The 20,486-nt window shown below is 32.5% G+C and overlaps 1 protein-coding gene across 1 annotated transcript in view; it reads left to right on the top strand.

Moving 5' to 3' along the window:
* The first annotated feature begins 13,683 nt into the window (after positions 1-13,683).
* LOC129757124 (gustatory and pheromone receptor 33a-like) overlaps positions 13,684-20,486 on the top strand; it is a 242,248-nt gene continuing 235,445 nt past the window's right edge. The window contains exon 1 of the mRNA XM_055754250.1: positions 13,684-13,853. Within this exon, the coding sequence (XP_055610225.1) occupies positions 13,801-13,853 (53 nt within the window). The 5' untranslated portion in view covers positions 13,684-13,800. The remainder of the gene's footprint in view (positions 13,854-20,486) is intronic.

Genomic DNA, 20,486 nt, shown 5'->3' with positions numbered 1-20,486 from the left:
CATTTAGAGAAATTTCAAAGAGTTTATTGCCGAATTTGATGAAAAAATTCTCGATTTGAATTTTTTTTTTAACTATTCATGATAAGATGTACTTTTGCCCTATGTGATAAAAAATATGGAACACAAAAAAGTTGAATTCACTAAGGATGGAAAAAAGAAAATCCTGAGAAACTGTGAACTATATTGATAAAGTGGGCATCAAATTTCAAGAATAACCTTATTTCAATTTTCTCATAACTGAAAAATAGATTTAAAAAAATAGATTTCTAAAAGGAATCTAGAATCATGCTTATTGATAATGACACGAATACCCCAGGAGTGGTAAAATGTCTAAAATAAACCATTATAATATTGTTTATCGATTGGGTATCTTTGTTTAGTGGAAATTTTCTAAATATTATTTTTTTTTAATAAGGGATTGTGGAAAATGATAAAAATATCATGGATGAAACAAGTCACAAAAAACGTATAATTAAGTTCTAAATTGTACCGTGCAATGAACATAAGCAAGAATATTTCGGAGAGCACGAGCAAGAGCGCTGAGTTCGTCAGTTGATTTGCGACTGAACGGATGCTGATTCTGAGCAGACGTACATGATAACGAGTTCACCGGCGGATTCGACAGGGAAGAAATAGTATAAAAATTAAGACAATAACTTCTAATTTCAAAAATTCGAATATGACAGATTAAATGCGAACAACAAATTAACTTTTGATTGATGAATACAAATTTACACACTCCTTTTTACATCTTGCTTATTTTTAAATTATTTCAAATTTGTCACAGACACAATGTCGAAGTTTTGAATTTTTCTGTCAAATTCCGCAGATTTCACAGAATCTTTGAATTGTGGACTGAATAACAATTATTATTTTATTCTTCCAAAGCTATTCAAGTCAATATGATCCAAAGCGTAGATTCAAAGCACCTTATTATCATTCCAGTAAACTGAAAAACTGAGATGATTTAGAGACCAAGTTCTGCGAAAATGATGACCAAATTAACACGAAAAAACTAAAGTTTTTACTCAGAAAATCGTTTTTTGAGATATGAGATACTGCGAAGCAAAGCCAGTGATTTTTCAACCAAATAATCAGGGATAGAGGTAATTTTTTTTCAACGAGTTTCCACAAATTTATATATCGTCGGAAAGATGTGAGTATTCTTGACAATAACAAATAACAATATTAAACCTACTACAGATAGCCTGGTTCAACCAATCCACATAATATTGATGTAACGAGAGACTAGAATATATTAACTACACAATGGATCATCCAAATTGATACCTAAACCATTTGCGGCCAAGCGAAAGACAACAGCCTACAGATAAAATTTCCTCGAAACGTAAACTTTACGCACAGCTTTGGAGGGTTATGTTAAAAAAATTTTAGTGATTTTAAATTTTTATACTTTCATCCAATTTTCTCATTAATATTTTATCTTATTGAATCTCAAAAATGCAGTTTAATTTGAACAATAATAAAGAAGAAATGAGAAAATATTAAAATATCATATTTTAAGGGTAGAGAGGCCAAATTTTTTTTTTTTTACAAAAATTTTCTTCAACCCTAAATTTGGAACTCCAGATCAAAATTTCAATATGAGCCAAGGATTGAAATAAATTCTTTTCAGAGACCTCAACCATCAATCTAGTATTTTATATTTGCTATTTTAGGTTTCAATCTGAATTCATTATTTCGCGATTTATTTTTAATATGAATCAAAATATGAATTTTGAATGATGAATCTCATTCTGTGTTTTGAATTTTGGACAGCCATTTTGAAGTTTTAAATTTTGCAAAAGAATTAAGTTTGAAACCTTCGGATCCGAATATGAAACATTTGACCATTTCGAATACGGGCACTTAATTTCGGTGATAACTACGGTTCTGTATGCAAAATTTTGGCAGCATTGTGTTGATTGTGAAAAGAATTACCTACCCTATTTTTTCAGTTGTTTAAATTAACGTGTTTTTGAGGATTTGACGATGAAAAAAAATATTTTCGCACAATCACTTCGACAATTTTTCTTGTCGACTTGAAAACTCATGCAATGATGATTTTTCAGGATACTTACATGATTTGGCTATGTTAGAAAAAGAAGGAGAAGAAGAAGAAGAAGAAGAAGAAGAAAATAAGTAAAGTAAAAGAAGAAGAAGAAGAAGAAGAAGAAGAAGAAGAAGAAGAAGAAGAAGAAGAAGAAGAAGAAGAAGAAGAAGAAGAAGAAGAAGAAGAAGAAGAAGAAGAAGAAGAAGAAGAAGAAGAAGAAGAAGAAGAAGAAAAGGAAAGTAAAGAGAAGAAAAGGAAAGGAAAAAGAAGAAAGGAAAAGAAGAAGAAGAAAAGAAAAAGAAAAAGAAAAAGAAAAAAAGGCGAAGTAAAGACTAAAAAAGAAGAAGAATGAGAAGATGAAGATGAAGATGAAGATGAAGATGAAGATGAAGAAGAAGATGAAGATGAAGATGAAGATGAAGATGAAGATGAGATGAAGATGAAGATGAAGATGAAGATGAAGTGAAGATGAAGATGAAGATGAAGATGAAGATGAAGATGAAGATGAAGATGAAGATGAAGATGAAGATGAAGATGAAGATGAAGATGAAGATGAAGATGATGAATAAGAATAAGAAGAAGAAAAAGAAGAAGAAATATAAAGAATTAAGGTCGAAATTTTGCCCATCTGACTCCTTTTTGTTTATAATAAACAGTTGTTTTTTCGTTTATTTCTTAATTTACAGGCCATATCGGTGAAATGTTATGTCCGTTTTAGGGGCCGTTCACTAATTACGTAAGCACATAGGGGGGTTTCACATTTGCTTACGATCTCTTACTAGGCGGGTAGGGGGGGTTTCAAAAAATCTTACGTAAGAAGTGTTACATTGATAATTCGTCACAGCCAATAGTACGAATCGTACGGAACAAAAGTTTTTATAAAATTTATAGAGATCCAAAGCAAACCAACATGCCATCAAAAACACTAAATCACTTTATTGAAAAAGCTTTTCGGTTTTCATCATGACAATTTTTTTTAATTGGGAAATTTATAGAAACATGAAAGAAAGTGGCGCGTGTCACCACGATTTGAATCTATTATATTTCGAATGACTTCATCAAGAAAACGTCATTAAAAATAAATATGAGGAGCTGCGGATAACTAAATTCTTAACAGTTTTTTCAGTGATAGACACTAACAAATCTAAATTTTATAAACGATTTAGCAAAACAAAACCCTAAAACTTTATCGCTTACCACTGAAATGAGTCTGAGTTTTAAGGTTAGTTGACAACGTAATTGTCGTTAAACATTTTTGAACCATCTCTAGGGGTATAGAATGAATTTTTCTTTAGATTTTCAGGTCACAGACAAAACAATTTTTTATGTTACCTCGTGCTAACTTGTTATTTCAATCTTTTTTAATCGAAATTTAGATTTGATATTGTTTATTCGATTGTGGAAATTTATTGAAGATTATTGTGACATGCTATGTCTTAAATAATGTTTTCTATAATCGTTTATAATTCATATGTTGTTTTGTATAAATTGTGCTTTTTGATTTTAGTTAACTTTAAAGTATTACTAAGAAGTGCTTTGCTTTGAAGCATAGCTGTGTCAATTTCCCAAAGAATGAAAAACGTAAGATCTTACAAGGGAGGAAGGGGGGGTTTTGAAAAATCTTACTTTGTCTTATCAGGGGGGGGAGGGAGGAATTTCCAAAATCGTTCTTACGTAATTAGTGAACGGCCCCTCAGTGAGAATATTTTAAGATTATGGAATTTTATTGACAGATAGAAAGTTGAAAGAAATGGAAGATTGTGAAAATGAGCAGGTAGAATTTTATTTAGAAGCATTTTCACCATATGAAGGAAAGTCGGGTAAGATGGACACCCTAAGGTAAATTGCAACAGAAAATCAGATATTGTTTTTTCCTCGCATTCTTCAAGAAGATGGGCAGTTTATGTTGTTTGCTATCACATTAACCATTGAGATCAGTAAATTTCCACCATCAAGAGTACTTTTATACACTGAAAATCAAAAATACCCAAACTTGAGAACTGTCACCCGCCAAACCTAAGTTCAAGATTGACAACTTAAGTTTGTGAAAAAATCACAGCTTGCCAATACGCCAAACTTGTCCTTCAAGCGGAGAACTGTTTTTTGGGGGTTTTTGTTGTAAGCGCATCTGATTCTGAATTTTAAAAGCGGAAGCCAAACTGAATATTTTTCCTGAATTTTATACTAATTAAACTTGGAAAACCAATTAAAATTGAATTTTTAAATAAACGATTTCACCGATTTGCACGCGTTTTCCCTTGACCAAATTTTGACCCTATCACCCTATGAACCTATGAAAAAGCCAAAAAAACATTCCACCGTTGAAAACGGATGAAAATTCCAAAAATTTTCCAGCTATGCACAAATTTTGAAGTATGAAAATTAAATCAATCATCGTCAGAGTTTTTGTAGGTTTTTTTTTATTATAATGAAACAACCCCATGTTGGCGAATTTGGGCAAACGTTTGTCCATCATTAGATTAGTGCCAAACATTGTAGTTTTCGATATATTGAAAGTGTACGTTTTACTCGCTGTGTCCGTCTTGCCCGACTCTCCGCTACCAAATTTTCCTCCAGCACTGGTCAACTACTACACTCAAAGAAAAGAATGCAAAATTTCAATGTCGCAAAACGCTAACTCTATGCCAAAAATGCGCTGAAAAAAGTGGATACAAAAAAATTGCAAACATCTTTGGGAAAGCCATCGCATTGGGCAAAGTCAATGGGCTACACGACGGCCCCAGAGATATGTCTCAGGAGCCACTTCTTGAGAATCATGTTCCCTGTAATCTTAAATCGAATTGAATGAATATCCTATAATAAAGAACCTAAGAGCTTTGAAATAACCTTCGATAGGTTTCTCACCTTTGATCCACACTGCAGGATAATTAAGCAGGAAACACAAAGTCGTGAGTGCTTCATTGAAGTGATCAGCAAATGTCGTTCCATCTCCATCCTATTTTAAATATCTACTCCACGAACTAGAAATAACAAGTTTTTCAATTGATAAAGTTTTATCCATATTTGAAACCACCTATAAAAAAATAATCGATTTTCTAGTGGATTGCTTTTAAGCTGCGAAGAATCTAGTGTCTTCCCACCTCGTAGTTGCACTTACTGTTGTTGAAAAAAAGAACTATAAGCATAGCAAAAAAGTCTAACAAATATTTTTCTCAATTTAAACACTGGAAAACCATCCAGAAAATACGCAGAACTAAACAAATTTCAGAATCAGAATAAACTCTTTACAGATTGATCCACATTGGATAAAAAAGTTGGCGTTGATCTTTTTGACAATTCTTCGGAATCGAATTAGCTCTAAGCCTCAATAATTCTACTGGAAACTTCACAATATTGTCAGATTCGGCAAGTGTATTACTGGACATGAAGAAACCACGGAGTCCTCACCTCTGGATAGAACATATCTACCAAAAATCTTCGAAATACTTCACGTTTGGATAGATTCCCGGATATTCCGGAACCCGTGGCAACACGGAACTAGCAGCCATTTTTGGTCCCAACGAAGTCCAATACGAAGTAGGAATACCGAAGGAAGAGCTGTGTCAGTTTAAAACAATAAGGCAGAAATCGTAAGGCTTAAAAGCTAAGTTAAACAAGTATAAGCCTCTGAGTTGCTTTAAGGTAAGGTTGCCAGATTGCCTAGTTAAACCCGATTTTTTCAATTGATGTACCCGAGACAAAATTGTTTGAGTAAGTTTGAAAAAATTATCAGAAAAGGTTTTTAGAAGCCTTATGTTTTATTTAAAAATTTTTGGTGAGTTTTATTTTTAAAAAATTTAAAAAGTTTTTTTTATTGATTGTCCTAGATTTCAATGTTTGTGGATAAAACAAACCAGATTCCTCCGTACTGAAAAAATAGTGGCAACCTTACTTTTAAGGCGTAGTATAAACTTTTTCTATTCGACAAAGATATATAAAAATTTAATTTCAACTAAAGTGACAAAATTGGAAACGTTGAATAGTTGCTCAAATACTTATCAGTCCTTACCTTTATTGAGCCACTGATCTTAAATTTTCGTTGTTCTGTTTAATTTCAGCCAGCTTTCGTCATTTCACATTTTCCCTGGGAATGCATCAGCTAAACCAAAGTGACAATTCCCCGGTGCCGTGTTTTGTTGGTTCCGTTCCGTCATTTTGGATGGAAATATCCGAACCTACTCACCTGAATCCCATCCTACTCTCCGAGCTCCACTTCTGGTAACTGGTAATAAGCTTTATTCAATTACGCATTCATCAAACCCCGAACCGTGAGGAATGAAAAATGCTTCAATATGGAAATCATTCCAATTGCTTCGGACCATGAAAACAGGAATGAACACCGGTTTCGACCTCGATTTACATTTGTTCGTTTTGTTGTTTGAGCTGAATTCTGGAGAGGAATGTCTGGTGGGTGGAAAACGGGGGTGGAATCTTGTTTTCACAGAGTTTTCATCATCGTTGCAAAGAATTTGACTCTCGGAAGATCCCACAGTTGGAAAACTTAGTACTTATTAATTTTGTAAATTTTCCTAGAACTCATATAAATGTTTTTTACTTTAAGATAGATCCAAATGAAGACATGACAATAGTAAAGAAAAAGATGAAACTTTTTTGAATTTCTTAAAAGATTTCGCCCACTGTGCATTGCATTCAATCGAACCGGGGCAAACTCGGTGCAACCGAATGAATGAGAACCTTTCGAAGCCATCGGCCATTAAGACTTGTCGTCTGAGTTGAGCGAAGAAATATGTTCTTGTTGAATTTTCCCCAACGAGGAGGATGCCGTTCCGTTCCATCATTTGGCTTTGGCAGCAGAGGTTTGCACTGTCGAGCTTTTCCATTAGAACCGAAATTAAAATGGTCAACTGACGAATTAGAACGAGCGATAGAGTAAAATTGGGGGACAAAAATCTAACAGGGGACAGTTAAATTTGAAGCACAAATTTGTACCGAGCAATGTGGGCGAGCTAGCTCTTTCAGAAGAAGCTGGTACAATTCAGCTGATACCAAAATTGAAGGGATGGAATCTTTTGTGGAATTGATGCATTCTTGTTTTATGTTTCGGATTCTGGGGGTTGAAATGAATTTCCAACAAATTTGACATTCTTCTGATCAACATTCAAGGTCATAGCGTTTGAATCGAAAAAAACATAATCAAAAGTGAATTTTAAAGGACAAATTCAACATAACTTTAAATTATCAAACATTGTGGAAAAATTCGAAACATTCTAAAATTCTAAATTTTAATTGCTTTCATTATGTAAATAAACAACGAATGGAAAAAAAATTCACATTTCCAAGAATAAGTAAATTTAAAAAAAACAACTTCGAGAAAGTCTTACGAAAGAGAAAAAATAATATAAAAAGTAAACGAAAGCCTTAAAATCAAATGAGGAAATTCTGTAGAAATATAAAAATGAAAGGAGGTAAGAAAAAATTACCAAAATTCAGTATTAAAATTCCATAAAAAAATCAGTCAAGATGAAAAATTTTGAAATTGTTAAACGTAAGAATATTAAATAATAAAAGAACGGAGAAACGGAAACCAAGAAAAGTTGAAAGGACAAAACCCAAAAAGTCAAAAAGTCAAGAAGTCAAAAAGTCAAAAAGTCAAAAAGTCAAAAAGTCAAAAAGTCAAAAAGTCAAAAAGTCAAAAAGTCAAAAAGTCAAAAAGTCAAAAAGTCAAAAAGTCAAAAAGTCAAAAAGTCAAAAAGTCAAAAAGTCAAAAAGTCAAAAAGTCAAAAAGTCAAAAAGTCAAAAAGTCAAAAAGTCAAAAAGTCAAAAAGTCAAAAAGTCAAAAAGTCAAAAAGTCAAAAAGTCAAAAAGTCAAAAAGTCAAAAAGTCAAAAAGTCAAAAAGTCAAAAAGTCAAAAAGTCAAAAAGTCAAAAAGTCAAAAAGTCAAAAAGTCAAAAAGTCAAAAAGTCAAAAAGTCAAAAAGTCAAAAAGTCAAAAAGTCAAAAAGTTAAAAAGTCAAAAAGTCAAAAAGTCAAAAAGTCAAAAAGTCAAAAAGTCAAAAAGTCAAAAAGTCAAAAAGTCAAAAAGTCAAAAAGTCAAAAAGTCAAAAAGTCAAAAAGTCAAAAAGTCAAAAAGTCAAAAAGTCAAAAAGTCAAAAAGTCAAAAAGTCAAAAAGTCAAAAAGTCAAAAAGTCAAAAAGTCAAAAAGTCAAAAAGTCTAAAAGTCTAAAAGTCAAAAAGTCAAAAAGTCAAAAAGTCAAAAAGTCAAAAAGTCAAAAAGTCAAAAAGTCAAAAAGTCAAAAAGTCAAAAAGTCAAAAAGTCAAAAAGTCAAAAAGTCAAAAAGTCAAAAAGTCAAAAAGTCAAAAAGTCAAAAAGTCAAAAAGTCAAAAAGTCAAAAAGTCAAAAAGTCAAAAAGTCAAAAAGTCAAAAAGTCAAAAATTCTAAAAGTCTAAAAGTCTAAAAGTCAAAATGTCAAAAAGTCAAAAAGTCAAAAAGTCAAAAAGTCAAAAAGTCAAAAAGTCAAAAAGTCAAAAAGTCAAAAAGTCAAAAAGTTTAAAATGACAAAAATTACAAAAATGACAAAAATGACAAAAATGACAAAAATGACAAAAATGACAAAAATGACAAAAATGACAAAAATGACAAAAATGACAAAAATGACAAAAATGACAAAAATGACAAAAATGACAAAAATGACAAAAATGACAAAAATGACAAAAATGACAAAAATGACAAAAATGACAAAAATGACAAAAATGACAAAAATGACAAAAATGACAAAAATGACAAAAATGACAAAAATGACAAAAATGACAAAAATGACAAAAATGAACAAAAATGACAAAAATGACAAAAATGACAAAAATGACAAAAATGACAAAAATGACAAAAATGACAAAAATGACAAAAATGACAAAAATGACAAAAATGACAAAAATGACAAAAATGACAAAAATGACAAAAATGACAAAAATGACAAAAATGACAAAAATGACAAAAATGACAAAAATGACAAAAATGACAAAAATGACAAAAATGACAAAAATGACAAAAATGACAAAAATGACAAAAATGACAAAAATGACAAAAATGACAAAAATGACAAAAATGACAAAAATGACAAAAATGACAAAAATGACAAAAATGACAAAAATGACAAAAATGACAAAAATGACAAAAATGACAAAAATGACAAAAATGACAAAAATGACAAAAATGACAAAAATGACAAAAATGACAAAAATGACAAAAATGACAAAAATGACAAAAATGACAAAAATGACAAAAATGACAAAAATGACAAAAATGACAAAAATGACAAAAATGACAAAAATGACAAAAATGACAAAAATGACAAAAATGACAAAAATGACAAAAATGACAAAAATGACAAAAATGACAAAAATGACAAAAATGACAAAAATGACAAAAATGTCAAAAATGACAAAAATGACAAAAATGACAAAAATGACAAAAATGACAAAAATGACAAAAATGACAAAAATGACAAAAATGACAAAAATGACAAAAATGACAAAAATGACAAAAATGACAAAAATGACAAAAATGACAAAAATGACAAAAATGACAAAAATGACAAAAATGACAAAAATGACAAAAATGACAAAAATGACAAAAATGACAAAAATGACAAAAATGACAAAAATGACAAAAATGACAAAAATGACAAAAATGACAAAAATGACAAAAATGACAAAAATGACAAAAATGACAAAAATGACAAAAATGACAAAAATGACAAAAATGACAAAAATGACAAAAATGACAAAAATGACAAAAATGACAAAAATGACAAAAATGACAAAAATGACAAAAATGACAAAAATGACAAAAATGACAAAAATGACAAAAATGACAAAAATGACAAAAATGACAAACAAAAATGACAAAAATGACAAAAATGACAAAAATGACAAAAATGACAAAAATGACAAAAATTACAAAAATTACAAAAATTACAAAAATTAAAAAATAACAAAAATTACAAAAATTACAAAAATTACAAAAATTACAAAAATTACAAAAATTACAAAAATTACAAAAATTACAAAAATTACAAAAATTACAAAAATTACAAAAATTACAAAAATTTCGAAAATTACAAGAATTACAAAAATCACAAAAATTTTAAAATTACAAAAATTACAAAAATTACAAAAATTACAAAAATTACAAAAATTACAAAAATTACAAAAATTACAAAAATTACAAAAATTACAAAAATTACAAAAATTACAAAAATGTCTAAAATGGAAAAAAGGACAAAATAACAAAAAACTGCAACATTGATAAAAAATCAAAACATGGAGGTTTTGCAGTTGGAAAATTATTTAAACATCCAATTTTGACGTTAAAAACTGTTGATAGTTTCAAATGTTCCAAAAGATAAAAAATTATCGTTTTCTGTTGAAGGATTAAATTTTTACTACAACCTTCTTCGTCAGTTGTTTTTTTCTGCAAAATTTCAATTATTCGGAGTTTTTTCATATTTAACTACGGTTTCAGACCACAAAATTTATCTTTCTCTAGGCCATCAGAAACGTTTTCGGTCTTCAAAACTGTTCCGGATCAAATTTGTCTTTTTTCACCAACAGACTGCTTCAACAATATTTAAAGTTTAGACAAAAATAAGATAATTTTCTAATGAATTTGAAATAATTTAAAAAAATTGTTCCTATTTCGAAATAAAAAGTTAAGAAATTTGTATAAATTTTCGCCAAACCTTCTATTCTGCCTAAAAATCGAGGGAACAGGCTGAGTGGCTGCAAAAGAACGGCATTTTATTAATTTTCTCGCAACTAACACCATTCCGGAGTCCGGGATACAATGAATGAAACCCAATTGCCAGCTGAAACTGCAATTTTAATCTTCGCCATTTGCCGCCGGAGCAACTCAGCAATGAGCAGTCAAAAGTGTTGACACAAATGGGACCGGGAATTCATTCCTACTAACGTTCAGAAAATGGCAGAAAAGTGTTGAGTAACTAGAAGGGTGGAATTCGGGCCGGGAGCGCGCTGAACAAGCGTTTCATATTATTTTGTTCAAAATTCAGTCTAGAGGAAAACGCGCTGAGAAAAGGAAAAGCCCTGGCAATGCAGAAACGATTTGCACTTCTCGTGGGTGATTATTTTGTGGCGACAAAAAAGGCATAACGTTGGAAAGAATCTATTAAAATGCTACTTCTGCTATACGTAAGGGTAGACGAAAAAATGTGAGCGTTTGATTCCCGAGCAAGAATTGCATACTCAACAAAAAATGTGTGGCATTTATTGGTTGAGTTTAGCAGAGAATCAGTTTTTACCAATACGGTTCTGAAGCGTTCATTTAATCCTAGCAAAAAACCTAATACATGTTCTGTGGACCAAAAAAAATTTTTGGGTTCAAGGTTTGCAAATGAAAAAAAAAATCAATGATACAAGAGTAAGTGAGAAAATTTATTAAATTTTTAACGGTCGCCATAAAAAGCAAATAGTAAACAATTGCAGCAATCTTGAGCCTTTAAATTTATTGCATTATTTTATTAAATTATTCTTTTACAAAAACTTTTCTTGAAGCACTGTGATGGGTTACTACTCGATTCCTATGGCGACCGTTAGAAATTCTATCACGAGAATCCAACACCAATAAGATTCCATTTTTATTTGTTGACTTATAAAGCGAGCCAGAACACCCTACACATTGACCGGGCTGCTGCCAAAGATGCTCTCCCGTTATGTTACACCGGATGCTATCATAAACCAGAAATCAGTGTCAGAGTAAGCTTCATCAGGATAATGCGAATGGTTCTGATAAATCGCAACTTTATGCAAATGCAATTCCGGGCCTGGTCGTCATCGTCATATGTATGAACCCACTTGAAACCACTCGACCCAATCCGTCGTCTGTCAGTTGAGTCTTGGTGAGGTGAGGGCGGGAGGTTCCAATTTGTGAGTTCCTCTCATGGCACAACTCACACTCATCAGCCTTACATGCATACATATACTTAATGTGGTCCATCTCCTGGAGGCCGGAGGAAAAACCATGAACCCGGAAACCGGAAAGTCAAATGCTGACATTCTCAATCTTCTTCCGTAGTTGGGAACCATTTCCGGTGTTGTTGACTAGCTGGCTGGCGATTGAATGCAATTCAGAGCAGATTGCGACGAATGAAATGTGTGCTGCCCCCTTTTTGCTGATGATGATGGTGATGGCCACTGGATGCTTTTTCAAGGGTAAGAGATAACGTTTTGAGCGGAATGAATGTAATGTTGATGTTGCTTTCCGGATCAAAATATGAGAACCGGATTCCAGTTTATGGTTCAAAATCATGCCGATGTGACCTAACGACTTTCTGGTTTTGGGGTTTGAATACAGTTACTCGATTTCCAATCCATATATTATATTATGAATCTTTTATAATTTTTCTCAATATCGAGCCCCAAAGATGAAGAACAATACTTCATATTCACAAAAAAAAACTGAACTTTAAAAATTTCCAGTTTACATGAAATTGTCATGGAAATTATTATTCAAATAGATTAAAATAGATATTTTCAATCAACATCGTAAAAATGTTTCCTATCCTAGGATTCGTATCCATTTGTCCAATAAGGGCTCTTGGAAAATGTCCTTACTTTTTAAATATCAAAAATTTATCATTAAATGACCATAAACACAGCATTATAACTATACATATACAAAGAATAAAGCTGTTCTATTACATTCAACCACACGTTTGCTTCTAAATATTTTCTGATATCATCAGGACAGCTGTTTGTTTGCGAGCCTTGAACAAATAGATATTTTAAGATTTTGAAATTACATTTTTACTGACAGAAAACATTTTCAAATACAAACCAAATTTCGTCTGTTTGATACTCAATTAAAAGGCTTCCAAACGTAGAAAACAATTTAAAAAATTCAAACTATAGACTCAGTTATTGATGATAATGTGGGAAAATTTATTGATGGTCAAAGTTACCCCGTTTTACGGTAAGTAATTACAGTAGGATGAAACCACTGATTGTTTATATGCCCTTGTGTGAAGTTCGTTTAAGTTTCATATTCATGAAATGAAGGACATGTCTCAAAACAGGTTATTTAAGTTACTTTTTGGAACTTCAAGTCCATAGAAGGCTGTCTGAGGCCCTATTTGTAACTTTAAAACTGAGTGATGCAATTGACGTGTAACAGAAAGGCTATTCAAAGAACATTTTGTAACTACAGGGTGACAAAAAAGTCCTGTCACAATTTTTTTTTTTTGGATTCACCTGTAGCCTATACGTTGTATCTCTCTGGTGCCATCTATATGTCAAATGAAAGGGCTAACTTCGCTGCCCACAGTGACAGAGTTTCGTTTCTGTGCAGTTTGTGTACATTAAGTTTTGAGTGGCAGACTTGAGAGCAGCTGTTATCAATGAATATGTGAGAGGGTACAAACCCGGACACATATTCAACACATTCCAACACCTAAAACCGCTCGTAATCAACCGGAAATTCGTGTACCAGACCATAAATCGATCCTAGAGACCAGAGGCACCGAGGACAAGACACGATCTGGACGACCAAGGTCTGTGAGAACTCCAAGGTTGAAAAAGATTATACGAGACCGGAGGTGCGCGCCGCTTGCGATGACTTTCCGAGACGTCTGAAGCTGGTTCGATCAGAAAAAGGTGGTGTAATTCCGAGTTATCGTCAGTGAAGTATCTTGATTTTTTTTAAAGTCTTTATTAGCCTTTTAATCATTACATTCAAGTTATATTATTACAGTATATTAAGTGTTCAGATCAATTATGATCAGTTTAAGGTTGATTTGGTCTTGTTGTCAACGCACGTGTTTTTTCGGGTCTGTGAATTTGTTTTTATTAAATTGATTTTTTTTTTTGTAATAGTGATTATTTGATGAATTGTTCGAAAAAGTGTTCAACGAGTAGCCGGAAGTCAATTGGAACATTGATCACCGGCAGTGATTTAAAGGGGGAGGATTGTTTCCTAATGTACTTTAATTTACTTTGAGCAAGTGGTTTGAATCTTTTTTTTCTTTGCGCGACTGTAGTGCAATTTCACAAGCTTCACCGGGAAAGAGGAGTTTGTGTGTTTCAATAAGGGTCTGTGGATTCTAATTATTTTTTTTTTTAATTCAAATGAATCTTTATAGGCCTTTTACTTTTACAAGTTTTATTAGACCGAAGGTCAATTATATAAACTGAATGGGGAAGAGTTAGGATTTAGGAAGGGAAGAGGAGTGGGGGTAAACTTTATTGCGATTTGCGCTTCGTGAGCGAGTTAAAATCGAACAGTTGTCGCCAACTGTGTGAAGATGCTGATCTTCCACTTTATCGATTGGAACGGAAGGGGGTGGCTGGGAAGTGATTCTTTTCCTAGGGGGGGAATCAGATTCCAACACAGGGCTTGGAGTTTTGGTGACTGTAGTGAAGTGATCTCTCTTCGGTTGTTGCTTGGTTTTTTCCTGCTGCTGGTGATTTACTTCTTTTTGTTTCGGTTCTTCCTGTTGCGGCGCTTGCTGGTTTGGTTGTTTTCTACGGTGCGTATTGTGTTCTTCAATTTGTCGCTTAACGACATCGGCATAAGATGAGTTGGTGCTATTTTCTTCTACTTTTCTGCGTGCGGCTGTCAGCGTTATTCTTTGGTCGGTTTTCAATTTTAGAGCGGTGGATTCAAACATCAAAACTGGGCATGACCTATCAGTAGGCGAGTGGTTTTGTTTGCAATTGCGGCAGAATTTTATTTTGGTGGTGCAGTTTGCGCTATCGTGATTTGATGAACAAATTGTACAAGCGATCTGGTTATGACATCTAATTTTTGGGTGTCCATAAGTCAAACATTGCCGGCACAACAGTAGGGGATAGTAGGGTCTTGTTCTGACTCTCAACAGTCCAAAATTTATAAATTCCGATACGACGCACACAGGGGGAAACGATGTAAAAAGGTGATCAAAATTGTTTACGCCAAAACGGAGCGTTTTAGACCCATAGCGACTTTGGGACATTTTACCTAAGTTTAAAGCACTTTAAAATGAGCTTAAGGGGGTGCGATGAGTCAAACCTGTCCCAAACCAGTGGTAACGGACCCCTTGGTTGTGCTGCAATTATTGTTGATAAGTTAAGTATTAACAATATTTGAATGTGCGATCGAGACTTCCCGTACCGCCTCGGGTCGAAAGACCTATCAGCCACTGGTGGGTTCTCATACATACATACATACATACATACATACATAGATCAATTATGATCAGTTTAACTCTTTAATTAAGTAAATATTAAACATTGTTTATTTGATTTAAATTTGCTAGAGCAAAAAATTATTTGATTTATAGGAGAATATCCTGTATAGAAAAAATATATTCATGTATAAACTTAAGCCTAAACTATATCCTAAAAACTAACTTAATTGTAAAGAGAACGAATCTCTGCGATGGAAGACTGCCTGATTTGCCTCTGAAGTTGGAGATGATTTTGTTGGCCATCTCTTCGATAGATTCCCACAATCCGATGAAGATCTTCGGTGCTGTGCCAAGGTGGAAGCCGCTAAATTATTTTCAGAACCTTGTTCTGAATCCTTTGGATGGCTTTCTTCCTCGTCGCGCAGCAGCTAGACCAAATCGGAACTGAATACATTATCGCTGGTCGGAACACTTGCTTATAAATAAGTATCTTATTCTTCAGGCAAAGTCGGATTTCCTGTTGATAAGAGAATAAAGAGATCTAGTTTATTTATTACATTTAGATTGAATATCTTCAATGTGATTTTTAAAAGCAAGATTCCGATCAAGTGTAAGTCCCAAGTACTTCACGTGATCAGACCATTCTAATGAAACCCTATTAAAAGTTATGGAATGATTTTCATAAGGTTTTAAAAATTGAGCTCTTGGCTTATGGGAAAATAAAATAAGTTGAGTTTTGGAAGCGTTAGGAGAAATTTTCAAGTAATTCAAAAAGGAATTTAAATTTTGTTTGCAATCTACTGCGTACCACCCGTAAATTTCGACCTTTGGCTGAAAGCAAAGTGTTATCAGCAAATAATCTTCTACCCTTTGCTTCTGGTACCTCAGGAAGATCAGAAGTAAAAATATTGTATAAAATTGGCCCAAGTATACTACCTTGAGGGACACCAGCTTTAATGGGTGTCCTTTCAGAGTATGAATTTTGATAGCTTACTTGTAAGGTTCGGCTAGTCAAATAATTTTGAATAATTTTGGTGAGATATACGGGAAAATCTAATCGAGCTAATTTAGCTACTAAACCTTTGTGATAAACACTGTCAAAAGCTTTTTCAATATCAAAAAGAGCAACACCAGTTGAATAACCTTCAGATTTGTTAGCGTTAATCATATTAGTTACACTCAAAAGTTGATGTGTAGTAGAATGTCCATGACGAAAACCAAATTGTTCATCAGGGAAAATAGAATTCTGATTAATGTGAATCATCATTCTATTCAAAATAACTCTCTCAAATAGTTTACTTTAAGAAGGGAGCAAACTAATTGGTCGATAACTTGAAGGCTCTGAAGCACTTTTTCCAGGTTTTAAAATTGGAGTTACTTTGGCATTTTTCCATTCATTGGGAAAATAAGCCAAGTGAAAACATTTATTGAATATTTTAACTAAAAAATTTAAAGTGCTTTCAGGCTACTTTTTAATAAGAATATAGAAAATCCCATCTTCCCCCGGGGATTTAATATTTTTTAATTTTTTGAAAATTTATTTAAGTTCATCAATATTTGTCTCACAAGAACTTTCAAATACATTTTGTTTTGAAAGAATATCATCAAACTCAAGGGAAATTTGAGCATCAATTGGACTTACTACGTTTAAATTAAAATCATGAGCAGACTCAAATTGTTGGGCCAATTTTTGTGCTTTTTCTGCATTAGTTAAAAGAAGTTTATCCCCGTCTTTCAAAGTAGGAATTGGCTTCTGGGGCTTTTTCAGAATTTTAGTTAATTTCAAAAATGGCTTTGAGTAAAGTTTTATGTCCTCTACTGCTTTGGCAAAATTTTCATTACGAATGAAATTTAAACGACATTTGATCTCTTTTTGAAGGTCGCAATAAATAAATTTCAAATAAGGATCCCTAGTACGTTGATATTAGCGTCGACGAATGTTTTTCAGTCGTATCAAAAACTGAAGATCATCATCAATTAAAGGTTGATTAAATTTATGTTTAACTTTGGGTATTGAAGCGACTTTAGCATCGAATATTGAAGTTGTCAAATTTTCTACAGCCAAATCAATATCTTCTATTGAACTTAGTGGATCGTTTACATCCAAATTACGTTCAATAAAATTCTTATATCGCTCCCAGTCTATTTTTTGAAAGTTAAAAGTTGATTTTAAAGGGTTTTCAATGGGACTTTGGGATAAAGAAAAAGTTACTGGAAGGTGGTCTGAATCGAGGTCCGCATGAGTAACTAATTAACTACAATGCTCGCCTAAATCCGTTAGAACCAAATCAATTGTGGAAGGATTTCTAATCGAAGAGAAACAAGTATGCCCATTAGGATATTCAACAGTGTAATAACCTGCAGAGAAATCATTAAATAAAATATTCCCATTTGAATTTGATGAAATATTATTCAAAAATCGGTGTTTTGCATTAAAGTCACCAATAATAAAAAAAATATAGATTTATTTCTGGTGAGTTTTTGTAAATCTCCCTTCAAAAATTTTTTCTGTTCACCGCTACATTGAAAAGGCAAATATGCAGCAATAATTATAATTCTCCCCATAGAGGTTTCTAATTCAATTCCAATAGTTTCTAAGACGTTTGTATTGAAAGAAGGAAGAATACTAAATTTGAGATGACTATTGATGACAATAGCTACACCCCCACCTTGTCGATCAAGTCGATCATTTCGCAAAATTTTAAAGAAAGCATTGCATTTCAAGTTATTGTCTGGCTTTAAAAAACTTTCAGTGATGGCAGTAATGTGTATGTTTTGGGTTTTCAAAAATAGAAAGAACTCATCTTGGTTAGCCAGCAAAGATCTAGCGATCCAATTCATAATATTTAAACATCTATTTGGATCCATGAGGAATCGTAAAGTCAAAATAGTTTTGTTAGCATAACTAAAAGAAGTTTGGAAAGCTTCAAACATTGAATTTGCTTTCAACATAAGTTGCATCATTCCCATTAAATTTTGATGCAAAAATTTTAATTTTTCCTCCGTGATCTCACCCAAATCAACAGAATTGTTAGGATCAGAAATTTTTTTCTAGAAGCAATAATTTTTGCCCTAACGGGACAGTCTATGAAATTGGAGGAATGATTACCTGCGCAATTTGCACACTTTAAAAATTCAGTTTTTGGTTTATCACCACCAAAAAGGCATTTAGATTTTTCATGATCGAATGAGCCGCAAAACATGCATCTGGCATTCATTCTACAATGTTTAGTGCCGTGACAAAAAGCTTGACAACGACGGCATTGCGTAATATTTTGAAAGAAATTGATTCAAGATTTTCGAAAAGGTTCGAATTTGACTCGACAATGAAACATAAGACGAGCCTTTTCAAGAATTTGCAAATTATTAACTTGATCCTTTTTAAAATGGATCAAATAAAGCTCAGGAGCAAAACCAACACTACTGATATTATTCGTGTTGGTTCTTTTCCTCATTTGAATTACTTGAATCGGAAAAAACCTAACAAAGAATTTAATTCAGTTGTGATCTCATCCGGTGTCTGATCGCCGGTGAGACCACGAAGTACAACTTTAAATGGACGATCACTTCTAGTGTCGTAAGTAAAAAAATGATGTTTTTTATTATTCATATAATTTAAAATTTTTTTGAAAATCATTGACAGATTCCGCCAATATACGAGCAGTTCCGCTTCGACCGATCTGAAAAGAAATCTTCACATCTTTGACGGAAGAGACGATTTCTTTCTGAAAGGCATTGAAGTCAGGAATCGTGACCGTAATTGGTGGAACATTTTCGTTTTTAAGAGTATAAGAAGAAGAAGCTTTCTTAGTACTCTTATCAGAATTAAATATGAATATTTCCTCATCACCGATGTTATGAAGGACATCGAATGAATTGGAAATTTCAACTTTTTTGGGCGATGGACCTGAATTAGTTTCGGCAATTCGCTTTCTAACGGCTCTTGAGCCAGCCGATGACTTCCCCATGCTGGAAAGAAAAGAGAAAAATATGAATAAACGAAAATGAAAATAACTTTAGCACTGAAAAGTGCTGATTGAAAAACAGGTAAGAAAAAAATGAATAATGTAAAATGTTCCTGCAGGTACACAGCAACGATACGATGCTCCGGCGTACGTGTTGACGGCTCAACGGTACAGATGGAAGTGATCAAAATCGGTTGAAAATTGAAATAGTTAGGATTACTTTAGCAATTCAGTAATTTTCGCATTTTTGAATAATTTAACGAACCGCAGTGTAACAATCATAGAATAGAAAGATTTTAATATCTTATATTACATGGTTTTTTTTCTATCATAAAGTCAATAATATCAGCAGTACTCTTGATCGTACATAAAAATGAAGTTACAGTGAACGATAGAAAATTTATTCACTTTGAATATGCAAAAAAGTAATTTTAAATCTATGTTATGGAGTCCAAGATATTGGAATCTAAGTTCAAGTACTTTTTTTTAATTTTTCCAAAGCGCCCGATTTCCATTAAAATGATCTCCAGTTTACCTTGTTAAAAAATGCTGTAAACTAGTGTTATTATATGCTTGTTTAGAGGCATTGCGATGAAAGTTAAGACGAAAACTCTTGATAGAAGAATTAAAGATTGAAATCAAATCACGGAAATATAAAGCATATGCTTCATAGAAGAAAATTGATAGATGTTGAAATTGAGCCAAGAGCATAATTAATGAAAGCTTCAAAGGTGCGTTCTAGACCCTTTGTCCCATTAATTGAAAGGCTGGGAAAAGTAATAGCGAGAGGCGCAGTTACGTTCACCTATACATCCAACCCGATGGATTGGTAAAGCACGTGCTTTCAAATCGGACAAAAAGATATTTCTACCAATTTACTACATTCTTTGTAATAAACTTTGATTTTGTAAACAAAAACGAAGAAAACGTTGATTATGATGTTTTCCATACAAACAACCGTTAAAAAAAAGAAAGACTGATGAGCGACCTCATATTCTAATCGGAGCCATTTTTGATTGCGTTAATCTATTTTTACAAAACTTAACCAGGTCCTAGATCAAACATTTTTACATCTTTGGACCAAATTTCAAGATTTTTGAATGGTACAGCAAATTTAGAAGAGCAGTTCCAAATTTCCCTTTTTTACGGGAATATCTGTGTCTTTGTTTCCAGTCATTTGAGAGACTTAAAATTTTGATAAACGTTAGTTGGATAGTTGAATTCAATTATTTGGATATTTCATGAAAAAAATACCAATCGAGAGAGAAATAGCAGCTTGTCAAAGTTTGAAGAGAGTGCGCAGCTTCACGTGATTCCATTCTTTTTTAAC

The sequence above is a fragment of the Uranotaenia lowii genome, chromosome 3, assembly GCF_029784155.1.
Source record: "Uranotaenia lowii strain MFRU-FL chromosome 3, ASM2978415v1, whole genome shotgun sequence".
NCBI lineage: Eukaryota > Metazoa > Arthropoda > Insecta > Diptera > Culicidae > Uranotaenia > Uranotaenia lowii.
The sequence above is the reverse complement of the archived record's forward strand: the minus strand, read 5'-3'. Positions and strand labels throughout refer to the sequence as shown.